Source organism: Rhipicephalus microplus, chromosome X, assembly GCF_043290135.1.
Source record: "Rhipicephalus microplus isolate Deutch F79 chromosome X, USDA_Rmic, whole genome shotgun sequence".
Lineage (NCBI taxonomy): Eukaryota > Metazoa > Arthropoda > Arachnida > Ixodida > Ixodidae > Rhipicephalus > Rhipicephalus microplus.
In genome coordinates, this window is record NC_134710.1 from 454,843,294 (window position 1) to 454,866,897 (window position 23,604).

General features: G+C 42.5%; 1 protein-coding gene across 1 annotated transcript in view; it reads right to left on the reverse strand.

Moving 5' to 3' along the window:
* Nucleotides 1–1,033: 1,033 nt before the first annotated feature.
* The window catches only part of Vhl (von Hippel-Lindau protein), a 31,350-nt gene continuing 8,779 nt past the window's right edge, over nt 1,034–23,604 (reverse strand). Inside the window, exons 3-4 of the mRNA XM_037413116.2 lie at nt 10,808–10,979; nt 1,034–2,579 (exon numbers count right to left, since the gene is read on the reverse strand). Of these exons, the coding sequence (XP_037269013.1) occupies nt 2,452–2,579; nt 10,808–10,979 (300 nt within the window). The 3' untranslated portion in view covers nt 1,034–2,451. The remainder of the gene's footprint in view (nt 2,580–10,807; nt 10,980–23,604) is intronic.

Sequence of the window (23,604 nt, forward strand, 5' to 3'; positions counted from 1 at the left end):
AAAGAGGCGGATTACAAGCTTGTGTGAATACCATGAAAATAAGTGTTTTCTGCACACGTTCATATACTCACAAACTGACAAAAATATTGCAGCATCAAGAACTTGAAAGCTTCTTTTTGAATAAATGTAACTTACGTTTTCATCATAGCATAGCAGTCGACTTCATTGACGTGGAACTATTTCCTGGCTGCATGCACATGTGCCTCTACACTAACGAGAACATGAGAAAAATAGCGCCTAATACACTCACCCTATAGGTGTTGCTAGATTTTATGCAAAAAGAATATTTCAATTACTCTTTCAGCATGTGGCATAAGTGGGGTTAACATGAATTCTACAGCACTCCTTGTGTTTGCCTTATATTGTAACCTCAGCTACTTATACTATACACAGCAATGTGCCTAAGTGTAGGTACTGATAGACAATAAAACTCAGAAATGCACTAGGCTTAGATCTGTCAAGTGAGATAGCTAAAGAATATTATAACCTGACATCACATTTTCAATAAGTTCAGGTTCTTCTTAGCTTCTGACACCACCACCGACCTTCCAACAAAACTGGGAAACACGCAACATTCCCAACCATGTACCAAACACGATCGGCACCTAGGCAGGCGGCGGCGACCTGGTGTATGAAATGCGTGAACCAAGGCAGACGCAAAGGTTGTGGTACCTTTTCCTTTGCCTTCTTTTGCTATGGTGGTGAGTGTGTCTTGAGGGCACCGACCTTTACCCAGATGTGTGGTACATGGTTAGAAGTACTCTACATTGAACTAGATGTGTACTGGCGAGTCTTCTTCTGCGGCACCCCATTTTATGCAGCAGAAAAGACTGACATACGCGTGCTGCTAAAAAAAAATGCCTCTGCTGTAGCGGCCACTTTTCGGGAGATTCCTGATGGCATTTGTACAATCGGGAGATTAGGTAAAACTTGAGAGTTTCCCGAACCATTTGGGAGAGTTGGCAGGTATGCTATAATGTCCCTACACAGCTTTCGCATCACTTTGTGATGCTAAGCAATTGGTGATCACCCATACAAGAAATGCTTTTTACTTCAGCACACAGTTCACAACACCAGCTTGTCTTCAGATTGCACGCACTTGGAACGACTGTGCCAAAGCTAACCAGTTCACTGCAAGACACAGCCCACATAGAGGAAAATATGGAAACAATAAATTTGTCCGTCCTCACTTACATCACACCAGCTACCTTGGCCGTAGCATTATGCTGAGTATCACTCTTCTGTCACTTGGACATCCCAGCTGCTTGTCCTTTCCTCACTAGTCTTCACTTGGATTCCAACATACATACTGCTGCCAGTGTTCGTATACAGGCCACTTGGTGACTGCAGGTGACTAGATGGTCTAGAGTTACTGTATATGCTACCTTTAGGTAGCAGAGTTGTGCATAGGTCTGCCATCTTGCCCGCTGAGACATTCATGTCACATAGAAAAGTCGCCCCTTCTAAATGTAGGAGCCAACGCAGCCCAGTGGCTCCGTACGTTTTCTTGCTCCTTCAAAACTCGTCGCTGCCTTGCTGCTGTGGTCTAGTGGCTAAGGTATTCGGCTACTGACCCACAGGTCGCAGGATCGAATCCCGGCTGTGGCGGCTGTGTTTTCGATGGAGGCGAAAATGCTGTAGGTCCGTGTGCTCAGTTTGGGTGCATGTTCAAGAAACCCAGGTGGTCAAAATTTCCTGGGCCCTCCACTATGGCATATCTCATAATTATATGGTGGTTTCGGGACGTTAAACCCCCGAATCAATCAATACTTCGTTTCTGGCGCAATGACTTTCACTTTGAAAAAAAAAAAAAAAAAGAACACCTAAATAAATAATGTCACCATAGGACGATATTTTTGTTTTAAATAGCAAACAAGAACACTTTGACTTTGTTGAGATTCGTGTACACGATTCGTGACAACTTAAGATCTGCAAATCCCTCGTCTCGCATAGTTTTTGACCCCTTGGAACGATTAAGCAGTTGGCTTGATAAAACAATCACTGGAACTATATCCCTCCGTGTTTTACAAATAACGCAAGCAAACGAAAATTTTCTGCATATGTACACGTAGCTGTGGAATCCGGTCTTGTGGCAACTATGCAGCACTGTCACGGCACTGCGCCCCACACACACCACTAACACTGACGTCCACTAAAAACGGACAAGACGAGACCCAATTACAACGCCAACACAAGTACTTCCGCACTCAGCAGGATTGCCTCACCAGCCTGGCAGCAGCGGTGGTGACACCAGTGGTGCGGTGTCGCAAGCACCCGCGCGGGCGTAAAGTTAGCTTCTCCTAATATGAACGATTTTTCGCGCACGTGAGCACGCTTCACGAATGGGGGGCGCGCGCGGTGAGTTCTATCAGTGGCGCAACTCTGCTACCTAAAGGTAGCATATACAGTAACTCCAAGATGGTCTGTTGCTGAACTTGACAGGCACATGCTTCAATCCCGCTGAAGGAAGAGGAGGTAATCCCACATCAGCGAGCTTGGGATGCCCGTCTCAAAGATGGCCTCGGGTGACGTGATAGATTGCCTTATTTGTTGAAAACAGATTTCCTTCAGAGAGCACACTGCATCCAGAAAGGAAGAACAACGTGATCAAAAAACATTCTATAATGTCACTGCACATTTTTTTTAACGTAATAATTCAAACCCAAGGAGACCCAAGAATTTGGTTTTAATTAGCAGATGCAAGCAAAAAATATGACTCTCAAAAACTTATCAAGAAAAGTAGAAATGGTATATTATCATAAGCATTCCCGCTGTTTCAATTTTTTTTACCTGCTTTTGGCATTGACCGCTTTAAGTTCAGGTAGGCAATTTCCTTTATTTTTTATTTTTACTTTTGATGCTAAAGGCCAACTTGGGCGATTTTTCGACCATGTCAAGGTAATGGTGTTTCTATCTTACTGAGATACTGTTGTTACGACCCCAATAGCTGAAATACGTACTCAGGAAATTCGAAAATAATTTTTAATAAGCAAAAAGGTCTAATACCGAAACCGAAACCCAACCGGGCACCCTGTCTGCGTTTGACGTACCATTTGGTAAGAACCAGGGGCCGCATACTGGTCCCGCCGGTGCAGAGTATGAAAAGTGTGAAGGCCAAACCAGCGAAGTGCCGGCCAAACACCACAGAGGAAGGAAGAAAGCTTTCCCGTGCTATACCAGTGCCAAACACTGCCACTGTCACCTTGCACAATAAACGCTGTAGCGGCCAAAGTAGCGATGCCATTGGCTGCATCACTTCTGTTTACATGCAAAATGTGACGTCACACAGACAGTGTTGCCAATAATTCTGGAAAGCGAGATGAGATTTTCGAGGCACTCTTTAAATTCAATTTCAAACAATCAACGCATCTCTCAAGCCTGTAATTTGGCTTAAATGACAAAAATGTGCAAAGGAACGTACCCAGCGATATTTATTGAGATCCATTAAGCTCGAAAAATCGCCAGAGTTGGCCTTTAAATATATATAAATGGAGACGTTCACCTAGAAGGAACAAAGGCAGTCAATATTAAGGATTCCCTGAATGATGCAGTTTCAATTAAGAACTTTTAATATGCAACAGAAACTTAGCGGGCCAAACGAAAATTCAAATCAAGTTCAACTTGACCAAGAGTATGAGATATTGAATTATTATGAGCTTGCTTTACAAGTAAAGGCTGTCTTATGTCAATGTTGTGACAAAAAAAAGCAATGTTTTTTTTGTGCATGAGAGTGACAAAGAGCTTCTGCCCAAGATGAAAAAGAGTCGCAAAAAAAAACATTTCAAGCTGGTGGCAGGCACAAGCAGCCTGGCAACTGTGCAAAGGAGAAAAAAGACAAACACGTTCGTCAGGGACCTTACAAACTTCTCTTTCTGTGACATGAAACTGGCAAAAATCCTAGGGAGCCAGAACCGTCACTTAAAAGAGTCCTCCAACACTATTCAACCCCTAAGTTTCTATTCCAGGCTTACGTATACTGAAGATCAGAGAGGTTAGTGCAGCAAGAATCGCACCAATAATATCACACATTTCAAAGTTATTTCATGGAGAAAATTTAAAATACAAAAAGAAAAATGCCTACCCTCAACTCAATTTTCGCGAGTTCACCTGACCGCATTTCACTGGCCCTGTTTAGCCCTGCGACAGTGGAGGGCTCCCCCAAATGAAATCAGCTAGAAACTCCTACTCAGGGGAAGCTCGCACGCCATAGTTGCTTGTTCTTTCTAATGTATTGTAGACAACATTGCCATGGTAACAAACGTGGTGCCTGACACCTGACTCGTTGAAATGTGAGTGGGCACTGCTGTTTCGAAGCAACATATTTTCTGCTGTTCTTTACAACTTCCATGTCACTCTCTCACTCTCATTTTGATAAAAAATTTACAAAAGGACCACGGCGATTGAATGCTGTTGACCCTTCACGCATCGTTCGGTCAGCCACCTGACGAACTACGATGGTGCAGTGACATCAGTTCAACGAAGGAGACTGCTTGCACCCTTTCAGCAACAATCTAGAGCTTACCACACACATGGAAAGAGGCCGCTCGCGAATGCACAGAAGCAAGGGGGAAGAGCGAGAAAAGCGTTAAGAGGACCTGGTGAGCAGCCAATAGCTGCCGACCGGGCTGCCAGCATCATGGAGACATAGACCACCATAAAATGAACACTTCAGCGCAGTTTGGGGGCCTGAGAGCCTGCATACTCCAAACTCCTCTGTTTCAATAAAGTTTTTCGCCTACCCCTTTCGTATGGATGCGCCCCTCTGTCGTGCCTCTGTAGTGCTTTGTAGTTGTTGCGACGTTTTTTTGGTTGATACTACATCTCTTTGGAGATCAATAAAAAAGCACAAAAAAGAAAAATGTTACACGTTAGTAGTCTCACTTTTGATGCCAAGCTATGATCGGTTTTAACATTAAATTATTCCAATCATAAGCTTGCCCACATCCGCCATAAGTTCTGCTCACATGATTTCTAGCAAGTGCAACTACATCCTGATGCGGTTGGCAGAGATTTCGCAACCTTATTGCGTGTTTAAAATACTGAGTCATTTAATATCAGTGCTTAGACATATGCTAAAATTATCCCCAGCCATCACTCTATGCAAAACACAAATTAAAAATAGGTGCTTCAAGAGTGTTGGAGGGCCCATTTAAAGGGGTGCCTGCACAAAAATTTCAGCCTCGCGTTCTTTTGGTTAAATGTGTCGCTGCAGATCTGTTAGTCATAACAAAGCACATTGTTTGCTGCAGTGAACAATGAATAATTAATCACAGACTCCTCGTTACCAATCAGTCTCAGTTTCGGCATAAAACAGCTTCACAAATGGGGTGCCGCTATCACCAGCAAGCATGTGCGATATTCGACTGTGTCAGCTTGCCACACTGTGATGCACTTCCACACGGCACACATCAAGAAGTCCATTAAAACAGGAAACGAGACAGCAGTGTCGCCAAACACAAAACTTCAACACATGCGCCACGGCCACAGACTCGGGAGCAACCATTGAGCAGCAGTGAACAGCTGTCTCGTGAGCATCCGTCTGCTAGAGCAAAAGGGCAAAAAGAAAATTGCCAGTTATGACATCATCATAACTTGCTGTATTGACTGCATCGTGGTGACGTGAGAAAAGTACTGTGATCACCGTGGGTCACTGTGCTTAATCGAGCATGCAAACTACAAAAGCCCTGCAAAATACCTTCCAAGCCATGTCTGCTATTGATATTTTGCAGACGATATACGCATTTTCACGGGAATTGATCACACAAACTATCTTGGCCACATAATTTTGTGTGAGTACCACTATATTGCATCACATTAAAGATCGAATCACCAGGTGCTGCAGAGTTAGACGAGCACGCAAGCCCAACCTTACTGAAATCTATTCGAGGCTAAATTTGCCAAAAAAATTTCCATGACAGGTGCCTATCCGTGCAGGGGAATGAAACAACATAAACGACTCGAGCTTAAAATGTTTTATGTCAAAGGTCGTACAAACAAAACTTCAAGGACATAAATTTAGAAACTAAAATGTGTTGATACTGCTAGCTGTTGCAGCCACTTTACAGTGCAGTTCACTTATAATGATATCACACATAATTCTGCATCAGTCATAACAATGAGTTCACTTGACAGTATGAACTTGCACATTAAGGCTACGACAAGGAAAAGCATGAATAATAATATGTTTTCGATTGCATGTCAAATGCAACGTACTGCTTCTTGGACAGAGTTTCCCAAGCTGAGCATGACACTCACTGTACTTTTGCACAGTGCAAAGATGGGGGCTTGATTTATACGAGTTCATCCTAGCCCCCAATTTTTCAAGCGTGTTGGTTGCAAAAACCGCTGAGAACAAAATATTCCCACTTAGCACTTAAAAATGACTGCTTCCAGTCAGTCAACCCAATGTTGGCTGCATCACCTGGTTACAGAGCATTGCATGAACACAACAGTGCAGGGATAGCACTGCTTGTGCCCTCATATGACAACATGCATGGAGTCAGAGGCAGTTGAAAAGGTCAGCTTGTTGAAGATGGCACTGACCGAGTGCAATGCTGTGTCCCTGGAAATGAAGCAACAAAGTTCACAATACTCTCTGCATGTCCACAGAATGAGCGATCCCTTCAAGCATGGTCTTGAACAGTTGATGATATCGATGATGGTGAAAAAAACACCAAGCCTCTGCGTAAGACACAGCACAGTCACAGCTAAAGCTAGATGAGTAGCCGGTCAGAGCCTTGTCTAAACACTCATTGCATAACTGCTGCAAGGACACTTGCTTGGTACCCACTACGGCATTATTAATAAAATTTTTTTGGTAGTAGGCCGGCATTCACTATGCTATTTTTCGTCATTCTTCTGAAAAATGTGGTATCCGCTAAACGCAACAAATTTTGTGCCAATTGTTCATGCAGTGCCTGACGACGATGAGGAATTATTCCTGAACTGGGTATGCACCACAGTTAATAGGTGATTAAGAATAAGCTTTTGTAATGGTTTGGAGCATTGGACGACCCACTCATTACGCTATTCGCATTGTGCGACGACTGGTTGTTCTTTCGCTGTTTTAAAACGGTTTATAAGTCGTATTAACGCAATTTCTTTCTCGACATCAAGCCTGCCTAATGCCAGTTTGCCAACAAGTCCCAAGCATCGGCGTTTGCTCAGTGGTAGAATACTGGGCTGGCACCTAGCGGACCCGGGTTCGAGCCCTACTGTGTCATTGGCGCTAGATTTTTTTTCTAATTTCGTGTGATGTGGTTATGGACACCTGCGGCGGCGGTGGACAACTACAGTGGCATGTGACCCGACTTGTAATCTCATAACAGCTTTCCCTGTATAAGGGTTGGCGACGCTTTGTATGCCAACATTGAGGACGCACAACACAGACGGTTTATGTAAACAGAATGCGCCCATCAGTGGGCCCATACTAGTCACAAAGAAAAAGAGATTCACTTTTATTCCTGGAAAAAAGAACTTAAGGCCTGCTTCAGGCTGGAATTCAATGATGAGCTCAGCTATTTTCGATGGAGCAGGCAGCATTGTTGCATGCGGACACGAGGCAAGAACTGCTGCAAATGAATGTGCGCACCATGTTGAAACAATATGCCGAAACACACAACTGCGATGAAACTGCCTGCCTGCTTTTTTTTTTTTTTTCTAGATGCTAGTGTTTAACACCGACACACTTAAAGGCAATCCATGCACTGGCAGGAAGTGCTCCAAAGCAAGTGTTCCTGTGTTGCGCACAGCGATGGGAGATATTGCTTCAAGGCCTTTGTGCTGAAACAAGCCTCAAGAATAAGCACTTTTCAGCAAAAAAGAACTACTATTCGTGCATCCTGTGCACCTTGCCTTTGAAATGACCAACGACGATGTCGCTATAACAAAGCCGAACTGCAAAATTTTCTGTTTTTTTTTCTTTCATGACGAGCACATGAATTTGGTGTTAATTATTTCTCTGGGCTCTGAAGCTTGGAGCACAATGAAAGTCCTCAGACACCTGAAATGAAAACTGGGGTAGCGTGTAAGGAGATTGCGCTTCTCCGAAATTTTCCCGATGTTGTTTATGCCTTAGGTTGCTATGATTGTGACAACCAGTAAAACGGTGATTTCAAAAAAACACTTGACCAATACGAATATGATGTCACGAAACAACATGCAGTCACGAATGCCCTTGCTGAACATGTGGAATTTATAGGCCACCAAATTGACTGCCTCTGACAAAAAAAGGACAGAAGTGATAGGACACTTCTAGCAGTGCTCATGTCATGTACTTAGGCCCACTTACAGGGACACTACAGAGAAACAATAACTTGATTTAGATTGATGAACTGAACTTCGAGAACTCTAATGCCTGCTGTTTGACTGTCGTAAGGAGAAAGATTGAAGTTTCATTTTTGAATTTTGCGCTGAAATCTCTGCGCGTGACTTTAGAAATTTTCAAAATGCAGTTTTTGTATTTCCACGACACCGGCTCGAGGAAATTTTTAGAAACTTCGCATGCTAGGACCTATGGCAGCTACAGATTACAATGTAGATGACCTCTGCCCAAAAACAGCAATGTAGAACCCACCTGACGGCTTCAAAATTTATGACGTCATGGTGCTTGGTGCGGGGATCTGAATGTGGCATATCCACCCCCATTTTCTCTTCGCATGCTTTCTCGCTTACCAAAAGTTGTGTCACGCTAAAAGTGGTGTTTTCAGGATTGTGAAATTGTACTTAGTCAATGCCCGAAAAATCGTTTTGCTCCTCAGTGCCCCTTAAGTACGCTGTGCCTTTCTTACAGCCTTAATTGTGAACAAGGCTATCGCATAGGGTGCTGAAACGTTAGTAAACTTTGTGTTCTTTTGGTCAGGGTATCCCTTTGCGTTTGCACTAATAAGCAATAGTTATGCACTGATATCTATATATATATATATATATATATATATATATATATATATATATATATATATATATATTTTTTTTTCACACCTTGTCTAGCTGTTCACTGTAGTCAGCCGAAGGAGTGACTTTTTAAGCTTTGAGTTTCACAGAGTGCCTCAGTTTCCATGAACTGGCCAGGTTTCGAGCGTGGTGCCTGTCCAAAACAAGGTCGAGATCATAGCCGAGGCCGAATTTGAGAGCTAATAGAAAGGGCGGCGGCGGCAGCAGTCGTATGAGTTTTGCTAGCGCGGTCTCTAGCACTGCTTCCCCGACTCATGTTATGGGGGTTTGCTTTAGTACAAGAAATGTCGCAGAATAGAAACATGATAGAATAGATCACACGAGAAAAAGTTATGCTTACAGAGAGAATTAAACAACTCAAAGAAGAACATAGGAAGCATCAGCAGCACAGGACCATGGGGACGACCGCTAACACGCTCTGTTGGCGAAATGCCAATGCCTAATCGAGCTCTGGCATCTGTTCCCACACAAATGAGCGGGAAGTAACCGCCACTTAAAATCAGGCCGCAAGAAAAAGTGGAGAAAACCAGCAACTTCTCAATCAGCAAGGTTAAGGGATTGTTTAAGGAAATGTTCAATGGACTAAAACAGCAAATTACTAACATGTACGCAGAGGTGAAAAAACAACTTGACGAACTCGAGCTAAATGTAACAGCAATTGTAACAGCGCGCGAAGGGCTAGTGCAGGGCCGATTAAATGCAAACCGTATAGCAGACCATTCACAGTAGAAAAGTTCAAAGTGACAGGGGAGAAAGAATCCTATTAACCAACATGGCACCACATAATAAGTAAAGGATTTGGCAGTGTAATAGCCGCAGCTGTCGTAGAAAACTGAAAAATCTGCAGCGATGCGCTAGTGACGGGGGGGGGGGGGGGGGAAGGACCGGCACAAATCGTGTACTGCTTCTGGCAAGAAAGGGGCTGTCATGACTATAACACACATGAACCTCATGGATGTGGAGCTTGATACCAGTAATGCACTGCACAGACCACATCCTGATAGAAACAATCCCTTCTTCTAAGACAGGGCAGCCTATTTGTGCTTAACATTTACAGCCCACCCCGACACTGGCCGAAGCTTGGTCCACTTTTCCGCAAAGTGTTGAGAATAGCGGACAGACAGGCTCTTGTTGTTGTCAAACTAACCGCATGCGGCTTCGATACACTACCGAGAATATGAAGGGTCACAACCTATGAACAGACGTTTAAAACGAGGGTTTTACACTCATAACGATTCTGAGGCACCTACTAAAATAGGTAACAGCGCACGTAAGTAACGGCACAACTCGGGACTTGACATTTACAAAGACGTTATTAAGATATTTATAAGTTTGGAGTGTTATTGTGTTACTAGAGTAATTTTGTGTACTCATGAGTGTTTCGCTTTCACTTTAGATGTTCTTCTTCTGTTGTCATTGTTTTTCTTTGGTGGGGTAAAGAGCGCTTGTCTTGCCACAAGCCCGTCTCTCCCACGTCTCTCTCTCAAATCCATCTTTTGCAAGCACTCCTGTGATAGAATTGGTGACATTAGTTGGCGAGCCTGCCGGGATCATATACTGTGGGCTTGTGACAGAGCGAAAGGGCAAAATTATATGTATTAATGGAGAACAGTGGGAGACCGCATTGCTAAGCCCAGACTCTGAAGTGCAACTCCCAAGTCCTTCGGCAAGCCAAGGATGCCCCTAGACCACAAGGACTGATGGCTGCCATCTAAGGCAGGCATTTCCTCTTCCACACTGAAAACCTGGGAAAATGTTAGGGTTGCGCAAATTATGTGAGTAAATGTAGCACACATAGTTCTCTGTACCAAGAACCCACTAGTACACTCAAAATGCCAAGGACCTCGTCACTGACCTGGCAGGGTGATGAGAACCACTTTGCGAATGTACTGGGGTTGCCCATCAGGGCCACAACGGGACGTTTCGGGAGGCTGGAAGACCTCCTTGTGACGAACAACCAGACGGTCTTTGGTGAACGAATCCCGAAAGATCCATGGGTGGTTGACAAAAGTGTCCACATCAACCATCTGCAAGTACACACAACAATTCTGCTATGGTAACTCCCCTTTCCTATCAATAAATGGTACATTTTCAACACAAGAGCTGTTTAAAGAGACACTAAAGGGCAATATTGAAGATGTTTGAAGAGATAAATTATTCTTTAAAAACTCTATTGCCATTCCCTTTGTCATCATTGATTGATTATTTATTATAAAAGTAAAGGTCCAAATTATCGTTTGAATTTTACACTAACAGTTAGGCCCATGAAGTTTTTTTTTTTAGTATGTTAGCTAGTATTTGTGTTCGACATCCATCATGTACAAACACGGAATGAAAAAAGCATGTGAATTGTGGAAGCTGTGCACATCTCCCAACTGCCGTAAGGATGTACCAGTCAGGTGCCGCCTATACTCAATTATTACAAAATTTCGGATCTTGGGACGAGTTGAAGTATGCGCGCCATGAGTGTGCTTTGGTTTATGAGCGAAAAAAGGGACTGAAATTTTTCTTTGCGCATGCACCGCACTGCTACGTGCTATATGTAAGCTTTTTTTTTTTTTCTGATTAAAAAGATTATTTAAAAAAAGGCCTTGTTCTTGGCATACCCTCCTATGTGCACTGTCTTCTTTTTCGCTCTCATTACCATGGATCCATACCAAATGGCCCAGCTCACTACATGTGCGATGTAAAATTTCTTGGTGAAGTGGGACTCGAGCCCTCATAGTCCGAAAGCGAGCATCGTAACCGCTTGGTTATCTAGTTCACACTAGGAGAACGAGCATTGAAAGGAACCATATGACTGCGCTCCTATGGGCGGGAGACTGATGAAAAGATAGAAAAAAATGGGTCAAAGAACAAAGAGGAAGAAATGAATAAAGAGCCTCAATTTGGCTTACATTGATGATTTTGATTTATATGTGGGGTTTAATGTCCCAAAACCACCATATAATTATGAGACGCCATAGTGGAGGGCTCCGGAAATTTCAACCACCTGAGGTTCTTTCACGTGCATCCAAATCTGAGCACACGGGCCTACAGCGTTTTCACCTCGATCAGCTGCCGCAGCTGGGATTTGATCCCACAACCTGCAGGTGAGCAGCCGAGTATCTTAGCCACTAAACCACCATATTTGCAGTGGAAGGTATTGTGTTCAGACAAAGGTTTGAAACTCTGAAAGTGCTTGTTAGAGCAGGTTCGAACCACACAAAATACACTTTGGGAGAAAAAGAAAGCCACTATGAACGACAACTTTTCGTGTGATTGCACAAATGCATTCAAGCATTGCCGTAATTTGATGCGGCTCATGAGTATTCAGAAAATAATAACTATGAAGTGCCCAAATAATTGCACCATGAGCCGTTCTTATGCAAGCGCAACTGTTCACACAGCACTGAACACTGATCATGCATGACAACGGCATATACGCCATCGAAATGCTTTGCCACAATACATACAGGCACACTTTGGCTTAATGCGGTAGTTGGCATACCAAGGAAAATTTGTGCAGTGCAATTGAAATGTGCATTAAAAGAATTTTTTTTGAGTATCAAAGAAGCTCTTGTACGCCAAAATGTCATCTACAGCATGTGGTGCTTCAAGCAGCAGCCAGCCATATGGTCAGTGCAACTGGCTTATGATACACAGTGGTTAGCAAAAACATTTGGCTACATGTTATTACCACTTTCTCACAAAATACCGAACAGTCAAGAGTGAAAGTCAAATGCACACACAGCGACACCGATAATTAAGTTAGGCTGAACATAGGAAGAAAAAGTGCATTGGTGAAAGGAACAAGATATGAGGATGTCTCTAATAATGAGGAAAAGTTGTTGGTATCATTGGTGCTAGACCAAGAATACTTTGAGGTTCATAAACGCTTCACTCCTGCGTAAAAAGGGAAATGGTGAAGAACTTGGGCACAGATGATCCAAGCTCCACTTCAATGGCTGCAGCAAGGTGCAGAGAAATAGGAATGTAGTAAAATGGTGTGCGCAAATGGTATAGTTGGCCACCACAGCCTGCAGCTCAGCTATTCGCAATGATTGCTTGCCAGCCTCGTATTTAGCAGATCTTCATCTAATTTTGTGCTCCTATCTTTGTTTTGTATCTTCAAAATGATTTACGGCATAGTGATGACCTCGACATATGTTCAACGTGTTTACCCAGGAAATTCATTTGGTCTTGCAAGCGACTGACCTGTGCGCTTACTAAAGAAAGTGAATACCCTTGTCTCCCTCTCCACTTATCAACCTTATTGCCCACTTTAGCCTCGTCTGTGCATGAGCTTATAGCAGTTAAATTCTTCTGCCCACTTTTTTCTTCCAGCTTGCTGGCCCGTTTCCCTGCCTTGGGGTATTATCAGTTTAAAAGTGATTCAGATTTTCCAAAGTGGGGCATTTCAGAGCTGTCCCACTCTTTGTTCTGCTTTTTACAGCGTTACAGCACTCGCTACACCAAAGGACACGACATTTCTATGCCACACAACTTAAGTGAGAACTAGATTTCAAAGTGGCATCAGTTATGAAAGTGGTAAAATTCTGAATAGTAGAATAAACTCCCTGGGAAGACGTCAGTGCACGAAATACTACTAAGGCTTTGGAACTTCTCCCAATCTGCTACGTCAACCTTCCACTGTTGAGCGTGTGGTAGAGATTTATTTTCCTTTTATGTGCTTTCAGTAGCATGAAAAAATTATTGCTTCCACAAGGGATTCTAATAAAATCCCTGTTCAAAGCAGGGAAATAGGTGGCAGAGACATTGCTAAGATATCTGGAGGAATAAGTTTTTTTGACAAGACTATTAAGCAAACTTATTCCTTTTCAACTGACATGCACTAGCCAAAAAAGAGACAGTTCTCAAACAGCCGAGTGCATTGCATCACTATAAAAGTTGCTTTAATAGGCTGTTGTGTGCACTGAAATAGTGAAGTAAAGAGATATGGTCTTGGCAATCCATATGTTATGAACTGAAATTCGTGCTTGTGTAGGCAGTAATGTCAAGAGATACGTAAAGCGAGCGAATCGTAATGATGTCAAGTCCACTGCCTGGGCATGATGTGAAGTCCACTGCCTAAGCAGAGGCACTGGATGTGCGCATATTGGTTACACGCACAGGTGCTGGAATTTTAGGGCTCTATGCTACAACGGAAGGACTTCGGCCTACAGACCCAGAGACTCTTATGCCCTATGGTGGTGAAGAAGCACAGGCTGCTTCCACAGAGCAAGCGAATGGCACTGCTGCCTGTACCCCTTGTGTTGTACATGAGGCTGCTGGAAACCTTTGAGGCATTACCCACTCGTGTGCCACGTGCAGTGGCGTACCAACTCTTTCGCGAGTGGGGAGGCTAACCTACCCCGCACTCGTCAGCCGGTATGTGTGTGTATATATATATATATATACGCACACCTATTCCTTCCCACGGCAAGTTATCTTTTCACCCTTTTTTCTTTCTTCACATTTACCTTACAATACGGTCTAATAACCTCCCCTATACTTTCCTTGGCATTACTGTCTGTTAGATTTCATATATATATATATATATATATAAAGGAAAGAAGTGTATACCTAAGAGCTCGTTTTTCCGTGTTTTGACACAATATTAATGAGATTTAACAGACAATAATGCCAAGGAATATAGGGGAAGTCATTAGTACCAATGTAATGTAAATAAGAAGAAAGAAAAATGGGTGAAAAAGTAACTTGCCGTGCGCAGGAATCCAACCTACGACCTTCGAATAACACATTCGATGCTCTAACCACTGAGCTATCACGGCGGCTATCACCCAAGCCATTTTATTGGGTTTATATGTAAACTTAAATGTGGGAGTGTCAGTCAGTGCCACTTGTAGCCATGGCAGCGAGTGTGGAACAACCTTTTATGAGCCTGTGTGGTGTCACGTAGCATGTGAAGTTATTATATATATATATATATATATATATATATATATATATATATATATATATATATATATATATATATATATATATATATATATATATATATATATATAGATAAAATTCGATGCGCCAACATGTACGTGTTATGCATTAACTCACAACTTTCCGCATGAATACAAATGTGTTGATGGCGGCCTCCTCAACAGTAAATATTTTATTATTGAAGGAAATTTTCAATGACTGAAAACAGCTCATGAAAAATTCAGTGTTTAACTGTGAAGCACACTTTGAGGAACCAAATGCATTTTGAGAATTTCTCTCGACATATTTCAGCTTCCCACAGAGCTCGAGTCCACTGCTTTATTCGTCGCCGCTTTGCAAGCTGCCTCCATCACTCCAAGTTGCAATAAGCAAGGCTGATCATAACCGAGATTAAAGTGAAAACCTTTCTTGGCGCTTCCCGTATGGCAAAACTAAAATATTTAGAAAGATTAGTCGCAATCATGTGCTCACAGCAGCTTCGACAGAGGAGCGGTGATGGCAACCCTTTTTGATGAAAGAAAATTATTTTCCTGAAGCAGCAAATGCTTTGACGAGTCCATAAAAAGCTTGTTCGGTCCCATTTATAACTGCATCGGCCAGTCGCAGCAGAATAAAAACATGAACAAGTGATGCAATAGGACCCCTGTTCAGTACTAGCCTGCTCTGCAGTGCCACTGCACAGGGCGGAAAGCGTCGCAAAGAGCCTTCAAGGAAAATTGTCACTGCTGAAATGTTGGAAAATCATCACTACATTGTACCTTTGCCTCGTAATAGTTTTTTTCTCATAACAATATAATTGAGTGATTGCAGTGGTGAACGAAAATTTTGCATTAGTTGTTGGTTTCCCCAGTGTGCAGCCGACAGTGACCATTGTCGGAAATAGGGGGGGGGGGGGGCTTGCCCCCTTGCCTCCCCCCCCCCCCCCCCGGCTGATATGCCTATGGCCACGTGCACAAACTGAAAACCTTATAGAAAAAAAAGGCCATACATCCGATACATGCTCTTCGATCCAGTTTGCACAGCGAGAAGTTTCCACACAGTTCTCTTCAGGGCTATAGTGCAAAGTACACTTGGCACAGCTTTGATGGCCACGACAGCTCCAAGTGCTGTGACCGAAACATGTTAACGCAATTCTGCGAGTAGGAGATATAGGATATGACCTTTAACTTCAAGAAGCTTGCTTCAACATATTCTGGTGGAATGCTTGAGCAAAATGTAATCCCATCTGATCACGAATTTTTGTATGTTCGCTATTCTGTTCATACCAGGCATCGAGGAGCTCACTTCAACTCAAGTCAAACAGACCTTGATTACATACACTTCTCAAGCTGCTAAGAGAATGATGCACTGTGACAGAGATAGGGGTGTTACTAAAAACGACAATTTGTGGCTGCTTTCTGCATTGGCCCTCTGCTTCAAGAAAAAGGTCCCCACTAGCCATTTCTCAAGACTGATAACCATGACTGATACCCCTGTTGCACTGCACCTGTAATGTTCTTCGCAGCGAGCGAATGACATTCAAAATGAATGTCATTGCGATCTTGCATTCTGGGTCTACACAGCTGTGTGAAATGACATTCGTAATTGATGTCATCGTTTATGAGCACACTGCTATAATACAAAAAGTTACAAATTGCACAATAAATTTACGGAACATTGTCCGGCTGGTTCAAGATATATTGCGATGTGATAATACAGCATCAGCAGAAAAAAGTGCTCGTACATATTCAAAACAAAAGTAGGTGCTCACAACTTGCAGACAGCAATATAACCGTCACAGCATTGACATTCATGAATTTACGACCGTGATGAATGATGATTAGTGTAAACAAACGTTGATTGCTCTTCAGCTGCTATGAATGAAGCATCAAAATCGAGTGAAGCCCCTGAAGCTTGCTATTGGAAAAAAAAATATCACAGACGACAAGGGATTCGGAGCTGCACCTACACGTCTGTTCATTTACTTTGGCTGCTCTTGGGGCTTCGACTTCGTCAGCGATCATCAGAGAACTGTGGTGCTTCCTAACAAAAGAAAACTGGCTTGAAAACACTCTCCCTAAACTGGTGTGCAGCACATGTGCGCGAATTCTTCCACTAGCGAGTCTAACATGGCGATGCTACACCAAAATGACAGCGCGCACATGTAAACATGGTTGACAGGAAGCCCTATAGCATTAAGTCAGAGTCTGGGAAGGAGAATATAGCTGCACAAATCGATTCCACTATTGCGTACCACTATGAGAAGTTGCTGAAAAGTTAAAAACAACCTTTAATAAACATCTGAACATCATTTACAATTGCTTTGAAATGTCGATTTTGTGATCTCTTGTAAAGCAACTGTTGACGAGAGTACACATGTTGCGCTTCCATGAGTTTGGAGAACACATTTAATCAGCAAATGTCATTAGGTGTAAATGTCATTCACTATGCTCATGTGGCAGACACAAAAATGACATTAATGCCTAATGTCATTGACATCTCTGTAACAGGGGTATAAGTGTAAGCGAACAAATGTGGCATTTTGACGCAAGGAGAGATTGTTCTTGCTTTCTTCTCAAGTGTTTCTCGGTGAATAATGCAAAATTGTGCAAAATATCTTTTAGGTTTGAGGGAGGCATTTAAGATGTGTTGGGTGCAGCCTCTCTTTGCGAGAGGATCGTCATGCAATAAAGGAAATGAGGTGTAAACCTTAAATTATGTATCCTTTCAGCAGCCATGCCAGCTGTCCACTATGGAGCCAAACATGGAGATGTGACAGCCCTCGTGTAAACACAAGGCATAAAAATGCCAGCTGTACACAGACAATATAACAAAATATAATGCACCTAAGGAGTAGCATGCATACAGTAAAGCCTCATTATTTCAAACTCGGTTATTTCAAAGAACTGCTTAATTTGAAGTATTTTATCAGTTCTGCATTTTGCAATGTATAGGGGTGCAGTAGCTGAAGTACAATTTGGAGCAATTTTTAGAGCAGCAAAATGTTACTGTTGGAGCACTAAATTCTAGATTTGGAGCAAGTTACAGGAAAACAACATGCATTTTTTATCAAGAAAGCCCAAATTTGGAGCAGTACAAAAAAAAGAAGGCTTACATTTGGGAAAAAATATGTATCAACTATTTAACATGACCTAAACCGTGCAGTGTGAACATGAGCACTGCTATTTCAATGAAAGTAGTATTTGGAACCACCCCTCTGAGCAAACAATGATAAGGGCCATATTAGCATTTACTGCACCTGTCAAATATTTTAACAGACTCAGCGAATTTAAATACTAATGTGCCAAGATCGCAACATTGAAACTTGGGAGATTCGTAAAACTGAGGAGTAGGAGTGAAAAAGTAACAAAAAAAAGCTGGCACACAATTTAGTTCGTTTTCTTCATATCATACACTGTTCCATAAAATTGTCAGTACCTTATTTACACGTCATTTACTATACTCTGTTCCAGAAGTTTCGTGCAGCACCGTGGAAGCTACCGGCCTTCTCAACCAATCAGGAGGGCGAGCACATCTAAGTGTATCCTTCGGCGCCCTGTCGTCTGCTAGCGGCGAGCGCTGCAGCAAAAGCGGCAAGGGCGTCTCGGGGTACTGTGCAACTGCACATTGATATGAGCTGTAATTGTGAAAGCGGTTAAATATTCTTCTCAGCACCATAAAAGTGCATGTCTTCGAGATGCTTGCACGTAGACATATGAGGAATAGGTTTCAGTGGCTCATGTTTCAGTAGAAAATGCCGCACTAGCCAAATTGAATATGAAAGCGCCACGCTTCATCAGATTTCGTATATGCATGCCTAAGGGCATGCGAAGTGTCGCTCGCATTCAATAAGAAATGATGCCTCTATTCCCAGGGCTTTACTTGTCTCTCTCTGCGCGGTGTAACCGTAAGCCAGCTGTACTTGTGCACACATTGCATTCTAATACGCAGCGGATTTGTCGCTAGGTGAGCAGGATTCGTTCCGAGGAACTCAAGCTGAACGGTTTTGTGTCAGCCCGGATCTTCTGCCCGTGAAGATCTCACCAACCAGATTGTCGTCTGTGAACTCTTGGTGCCGTGAGTCGTCTTGATTGACTGTGCCTCGTAGCCTTCTCCGATCGGTGTGTCATCCATAATCTCCGGTGCTGTGTAGCTCTCACCAGACCAGTGCACCCCGTCCTCGATCTCTTCTGACCGTTTCCATCTTTCCTATATCTTCTCTACTTTGCGGGTTCTCTTCTAACTATCATCCTCCATTTTCTTCCTATCTCTTTCACTCCCCTTGTCCCACCCCATCTCTCTGCCGACCTGTTGAGGTGCCCTCGTAAGGAGAAATAATTACGGGTTGACACTTTTCTCTCATTTCCTTTTGATAACCACTTAGAGAGAGGAGTGCAGAATCGCGCATATGTAAGTAGGTCTGATGCGTTCGCTACGCTACGAATAACGGACGGGTAGCATGTGTGGTGCCACTACCTGTGACGTTAACAGGGGCGTGGTGCATTTGTGATTGATCCTGAGTAATTAGGCTAGACAGCTATAAAATGAAAGTGACCTGCTCGAAACGCGGTGCAACACTGATTGTGCCGTGCTGTGTGCAGTCACGACTGCACTTGTCACTTAAAATACTTGTCTGACAATAGATGTTCTGAGTGTTATAATATACGCATAAAGTGTGTACTGCGATACTAAATAGTGCAGATTTATGTGATGCAATGAGACAGCTGGCTTCATTTAAATATTATGAGCAGTCACTTGCACGTGGGCAGTGCCATAAAGCTTGACCCTCATATTCACAAACGCTCCTCGACTCAACTTTCACACTTCACTTGACAGAGTTGAGCACTGCGCCCCTGCTCAGCTGAAAAAAGGCACTGCACTGCTCAAAAATCGCAGCAGATTATTGCTGATATGCAGTGACTTTCCCTACCTAGAGACGACGCTCCCATCGGCTTTCTCGAGTGAAGGTGAAGCTTTGAGTGAAGGGACATTCTAGAATACGGGGGTAAGTGGTGAGGCTTGGTAGAGATGTGTTCGTTAAATAAATAAGGTTTGCGAGTTGCTCTGCACAACCTGTAGGAAATAAGTATTTTTAATGCAGCAATTCTTCGAGGAAATGATGTCCACTTGCCACCTTAGGCCCACATTATCACCTATGGTGGACTACTTGCGATCCTAGTACTACAAAAGCTTCTTTATTCTCGTAAGCTGTGCAAGTCCACTGTAATAAGAACTTTAGCTCTTGGAATTGGACGAGTTGTTTTCTACTTATACAGAAACAGCACGACTGAGATGAATACAGCAGTCACATAGATAAAAATAAGCCCCGGTCGACAACTGTTCTTGTTTATAACTACAATCAATACATCACACAATATGAAAGCTCAATTAAAAATGAATTTTTTTTGTATTAAGGCTCATTTGCCACCTGCCACATCAATCGGCTATTGAGTATAACGTAGTCTTCACTGTTGTGTATTTCCCGATATATTATACGATTGTCTGCGAAGAGTTTAACTTTACAATCAATGCATGTTATGTAATTGATGAAAATAAAGAATAACAGTGGGCACATTACTGGGCCCTGTGGGATGCCTGAAGTCACCAGCACAGGAGAAGATAACATGTTTTCGATAATGACAAATTGGGATCGATCAGATAAAAAGCTCTTCATTTATGCAGTGATGAGACCGTCACCAATCACAGCAGTAATTTTGGCAATTAGTTTGGTATGACACACACAGTCAAATACTTTACTGAAGTCTAATAGAGGTGCGTCTGTTTGATTATGGTCGTTAATACCTAATGCGAGATCATGAAACACCTCTGTAAGCTCAGTGACTGTCGATAAGCCTCTTCTAAAACTATGTCAAACATCAACCAGAATGTTTTCTTCGAAATATGTGGCTAAGTTCTTCAGTACAATGTGCTCCAAAATTTTACATGCTCTGCTGGTAAGAGAAATTGGTCTGTCGTTGGATGGTACATTAGAGTCTCCTGACTTAAGGATCCGTACAATTTTTGCGATCTTCCAATATGCAGGTAGGTCGGACGTCGAAAGTGACTGATTTCCTTCAAGTCACTTTTTGCAAGTCAAAAGTGACTTGCAGAAAATAAATCACTCTCGACGTCAGCCCTACCTGCAGATTGCAAGATCGCAATTGTACCTATCCATAACAAATTTTAAGTTTACTGTGAAGTCACTCATGTCCTACTTTTTCATAAAAAGATTCAAAAGTAAAATGAAGTATGTGTGCGATTTGTGACTGGTTGTATTCACTAAGAGCCAACGAGGATTGTATTTTTTGCGTCGTTTCCAGAATGTAACACGTAAAGTAACTTGCCATAATGCCTTTGAAAAACTAAATTAATCACGTCTCAGTGTTTCTTTTTTCACGGCAACTTTTTGAGTGAACATGCACAAAGAAGTAGTGTTCACATATGTGGACAATGTGCCTGAATGGGCTACATCACTCGACTATTAGGTAGAACAAGAATGTTCTTTCATTAACGTAATATAAACTTCTCAACAATCAAGCATTCAGAGGAATGCTTGATTCCCAGAACACTGACCGTCGGACCAAACACAATTCAAGGTTTTCTGATGCATGCGAGCCATTTGCTGTACATCCTAGTGTGAAACACCATAAAAAAAATAGGACAGCAAAGTAGAACACAGATGCAGCTCCAAATAACAAGTGATTCTTCATTATCGCTTAGCCAGCAATAAATAGAAAATAACAAAGATGCAACATCACTGAAATGGCACTGCTTATTTAAACTGTGCCAGCGCTATATCTGTGTGTCGTACATCATTGTCCCACTTTTGCTCGCTGTTTCACACTCAAGGTTCACTCATGCCCTGTGGTAGTGGCACTGCGCATGAAGTTCCGCTTAGTTGTGGGGAAGTGTGCATAGCCTACATCAGGCGGTGTATCAATGTATGCCTCAAGGAAAGCCACAAATCACTGAAATCTCCCCCACCCAATTACCTAGCCACTATCACACCTGTGTTTGCATACATGCAGTTTTTCAATGGTACCACTGTTATGATACACAAAGGGCACAGGATGCATTAAATAGCTGAGGCTTCTTTATACATCAGATGTAAAGCTCAACAAAAGCACATTCTGTCCTTCAATTGAATGAGATGTTGATGGAAGATTGAATGCACATATTTAGTGCCCCCCAAGTGTACCAGTACATACATGTTTGCACCTTCAGGCTTTTTGTTTATTTGTGCCAACATTGTAAGGTAATTACTTCAGTTATTCTTCCAGCTCAGAAAAACATGAGCATTCAGAGGCCATCCTACTTATTCTCAACTAAAAATTACTCCAGTCACACCATCTGCATCGTCTACAAAGTTTTCACCTCTAAAAGTCTCTATCAAACAACAAAAAAATGAGCCTTTAAATTCACACTTCTTTTCTCATTCATAGCAAGGGTCTCATTCTGGCAGACTTGGTACTTTCAGGTAGTATGCAAAGGATAATTGGTCAGCTGCGAGCTTGTAATAGGATCACGTGCTGCGTGAACCAAACAGGCAGAAAAAAAAAAGTGTTCCACACTTGTCCTCTTGGCAACAAGTGGCGCTGACAGACGCTCCCGCGTTTAATGCACATATATAAACCCTAAAAAAGTGGACAGAAAGATGAACCCCACCATAGCTTAGTGGTAGAGCATCAAATGCATTATTCGAAGATCACAGGTTCGGTCACTACTGGTGGCAAGTTATCTTTTCGCCCACTGTTCTTTCTTTTTATACAACTCCTGCTATCAACTTGGGTCACCTAACATCAGCATGTGGTCATGTCAATATGAATCGATGTGATGCCAACATGTTGTTATCACTATTATTTATGTATGCTTTAAGGCCCCAGCTACAATACTGCATGAAGATGGCCTACATTAGAAGAAATGAAGTTCAGACTAAATTAAGTAAAAGCAACAACATTCAGAGGGATACACAAGGTGGAACACGGCAACTTTAACATTGACAAGGCATGTATTTACAAGCAATGAACACAATGCAATGGAAGGTATGGATCATTAAAAACAGACCAAAATCCTTTTAAATATTGCCTGAATAGAAAAATGATGTAAGTACGCAGTCATGATCCAAAAGCAACTCGATTGAGCTTGCACACTTGTACACTAAGGTCGCTTCTTCATAAGTATGGTAAAAATACAAGTAATGAAGCTACAATCTTGTTTTCTTGTAGGTTGTGCCCAAGAGGCACCCTCCATATGAAAGCACAACTTGTTCATTCTGGTAATAGTGCTCAGCAAGCATGCAGCCATAAAAAAAAAGTTGCGTAGATGACCATATACATGAAGAAAGGTCACCAATTAAAAAATACAAACAAGCGGGTGTTTGAGGACTGAACCTTGCAACACTCCACAGTACTGTCCAGGGACAGCGCCCAGTGAAATGAGCTATTACGAAGTACAAGATGCAAGATGCAACGAGTGGATGGACACATAAGCTGTTGACTGATTATTCTTGAATCACGAGGCACGTGATGGAAGGGAACTTGAAGCTGCATGCAGTCAAGAAGGGCTCTGCTATACTAATTATGCAGTTTTCTTGGGTGGAAGAATAGGACAAATAAACGTTCATGACATTAGTTCAGTGCTCAGTAGTACAGGTGACCCATCTTAACACCCCAAAGTTATATTGTGATAAACGCTATTAATCGTAGACGTGCTGCAGAAATGCTATGGGGGTAA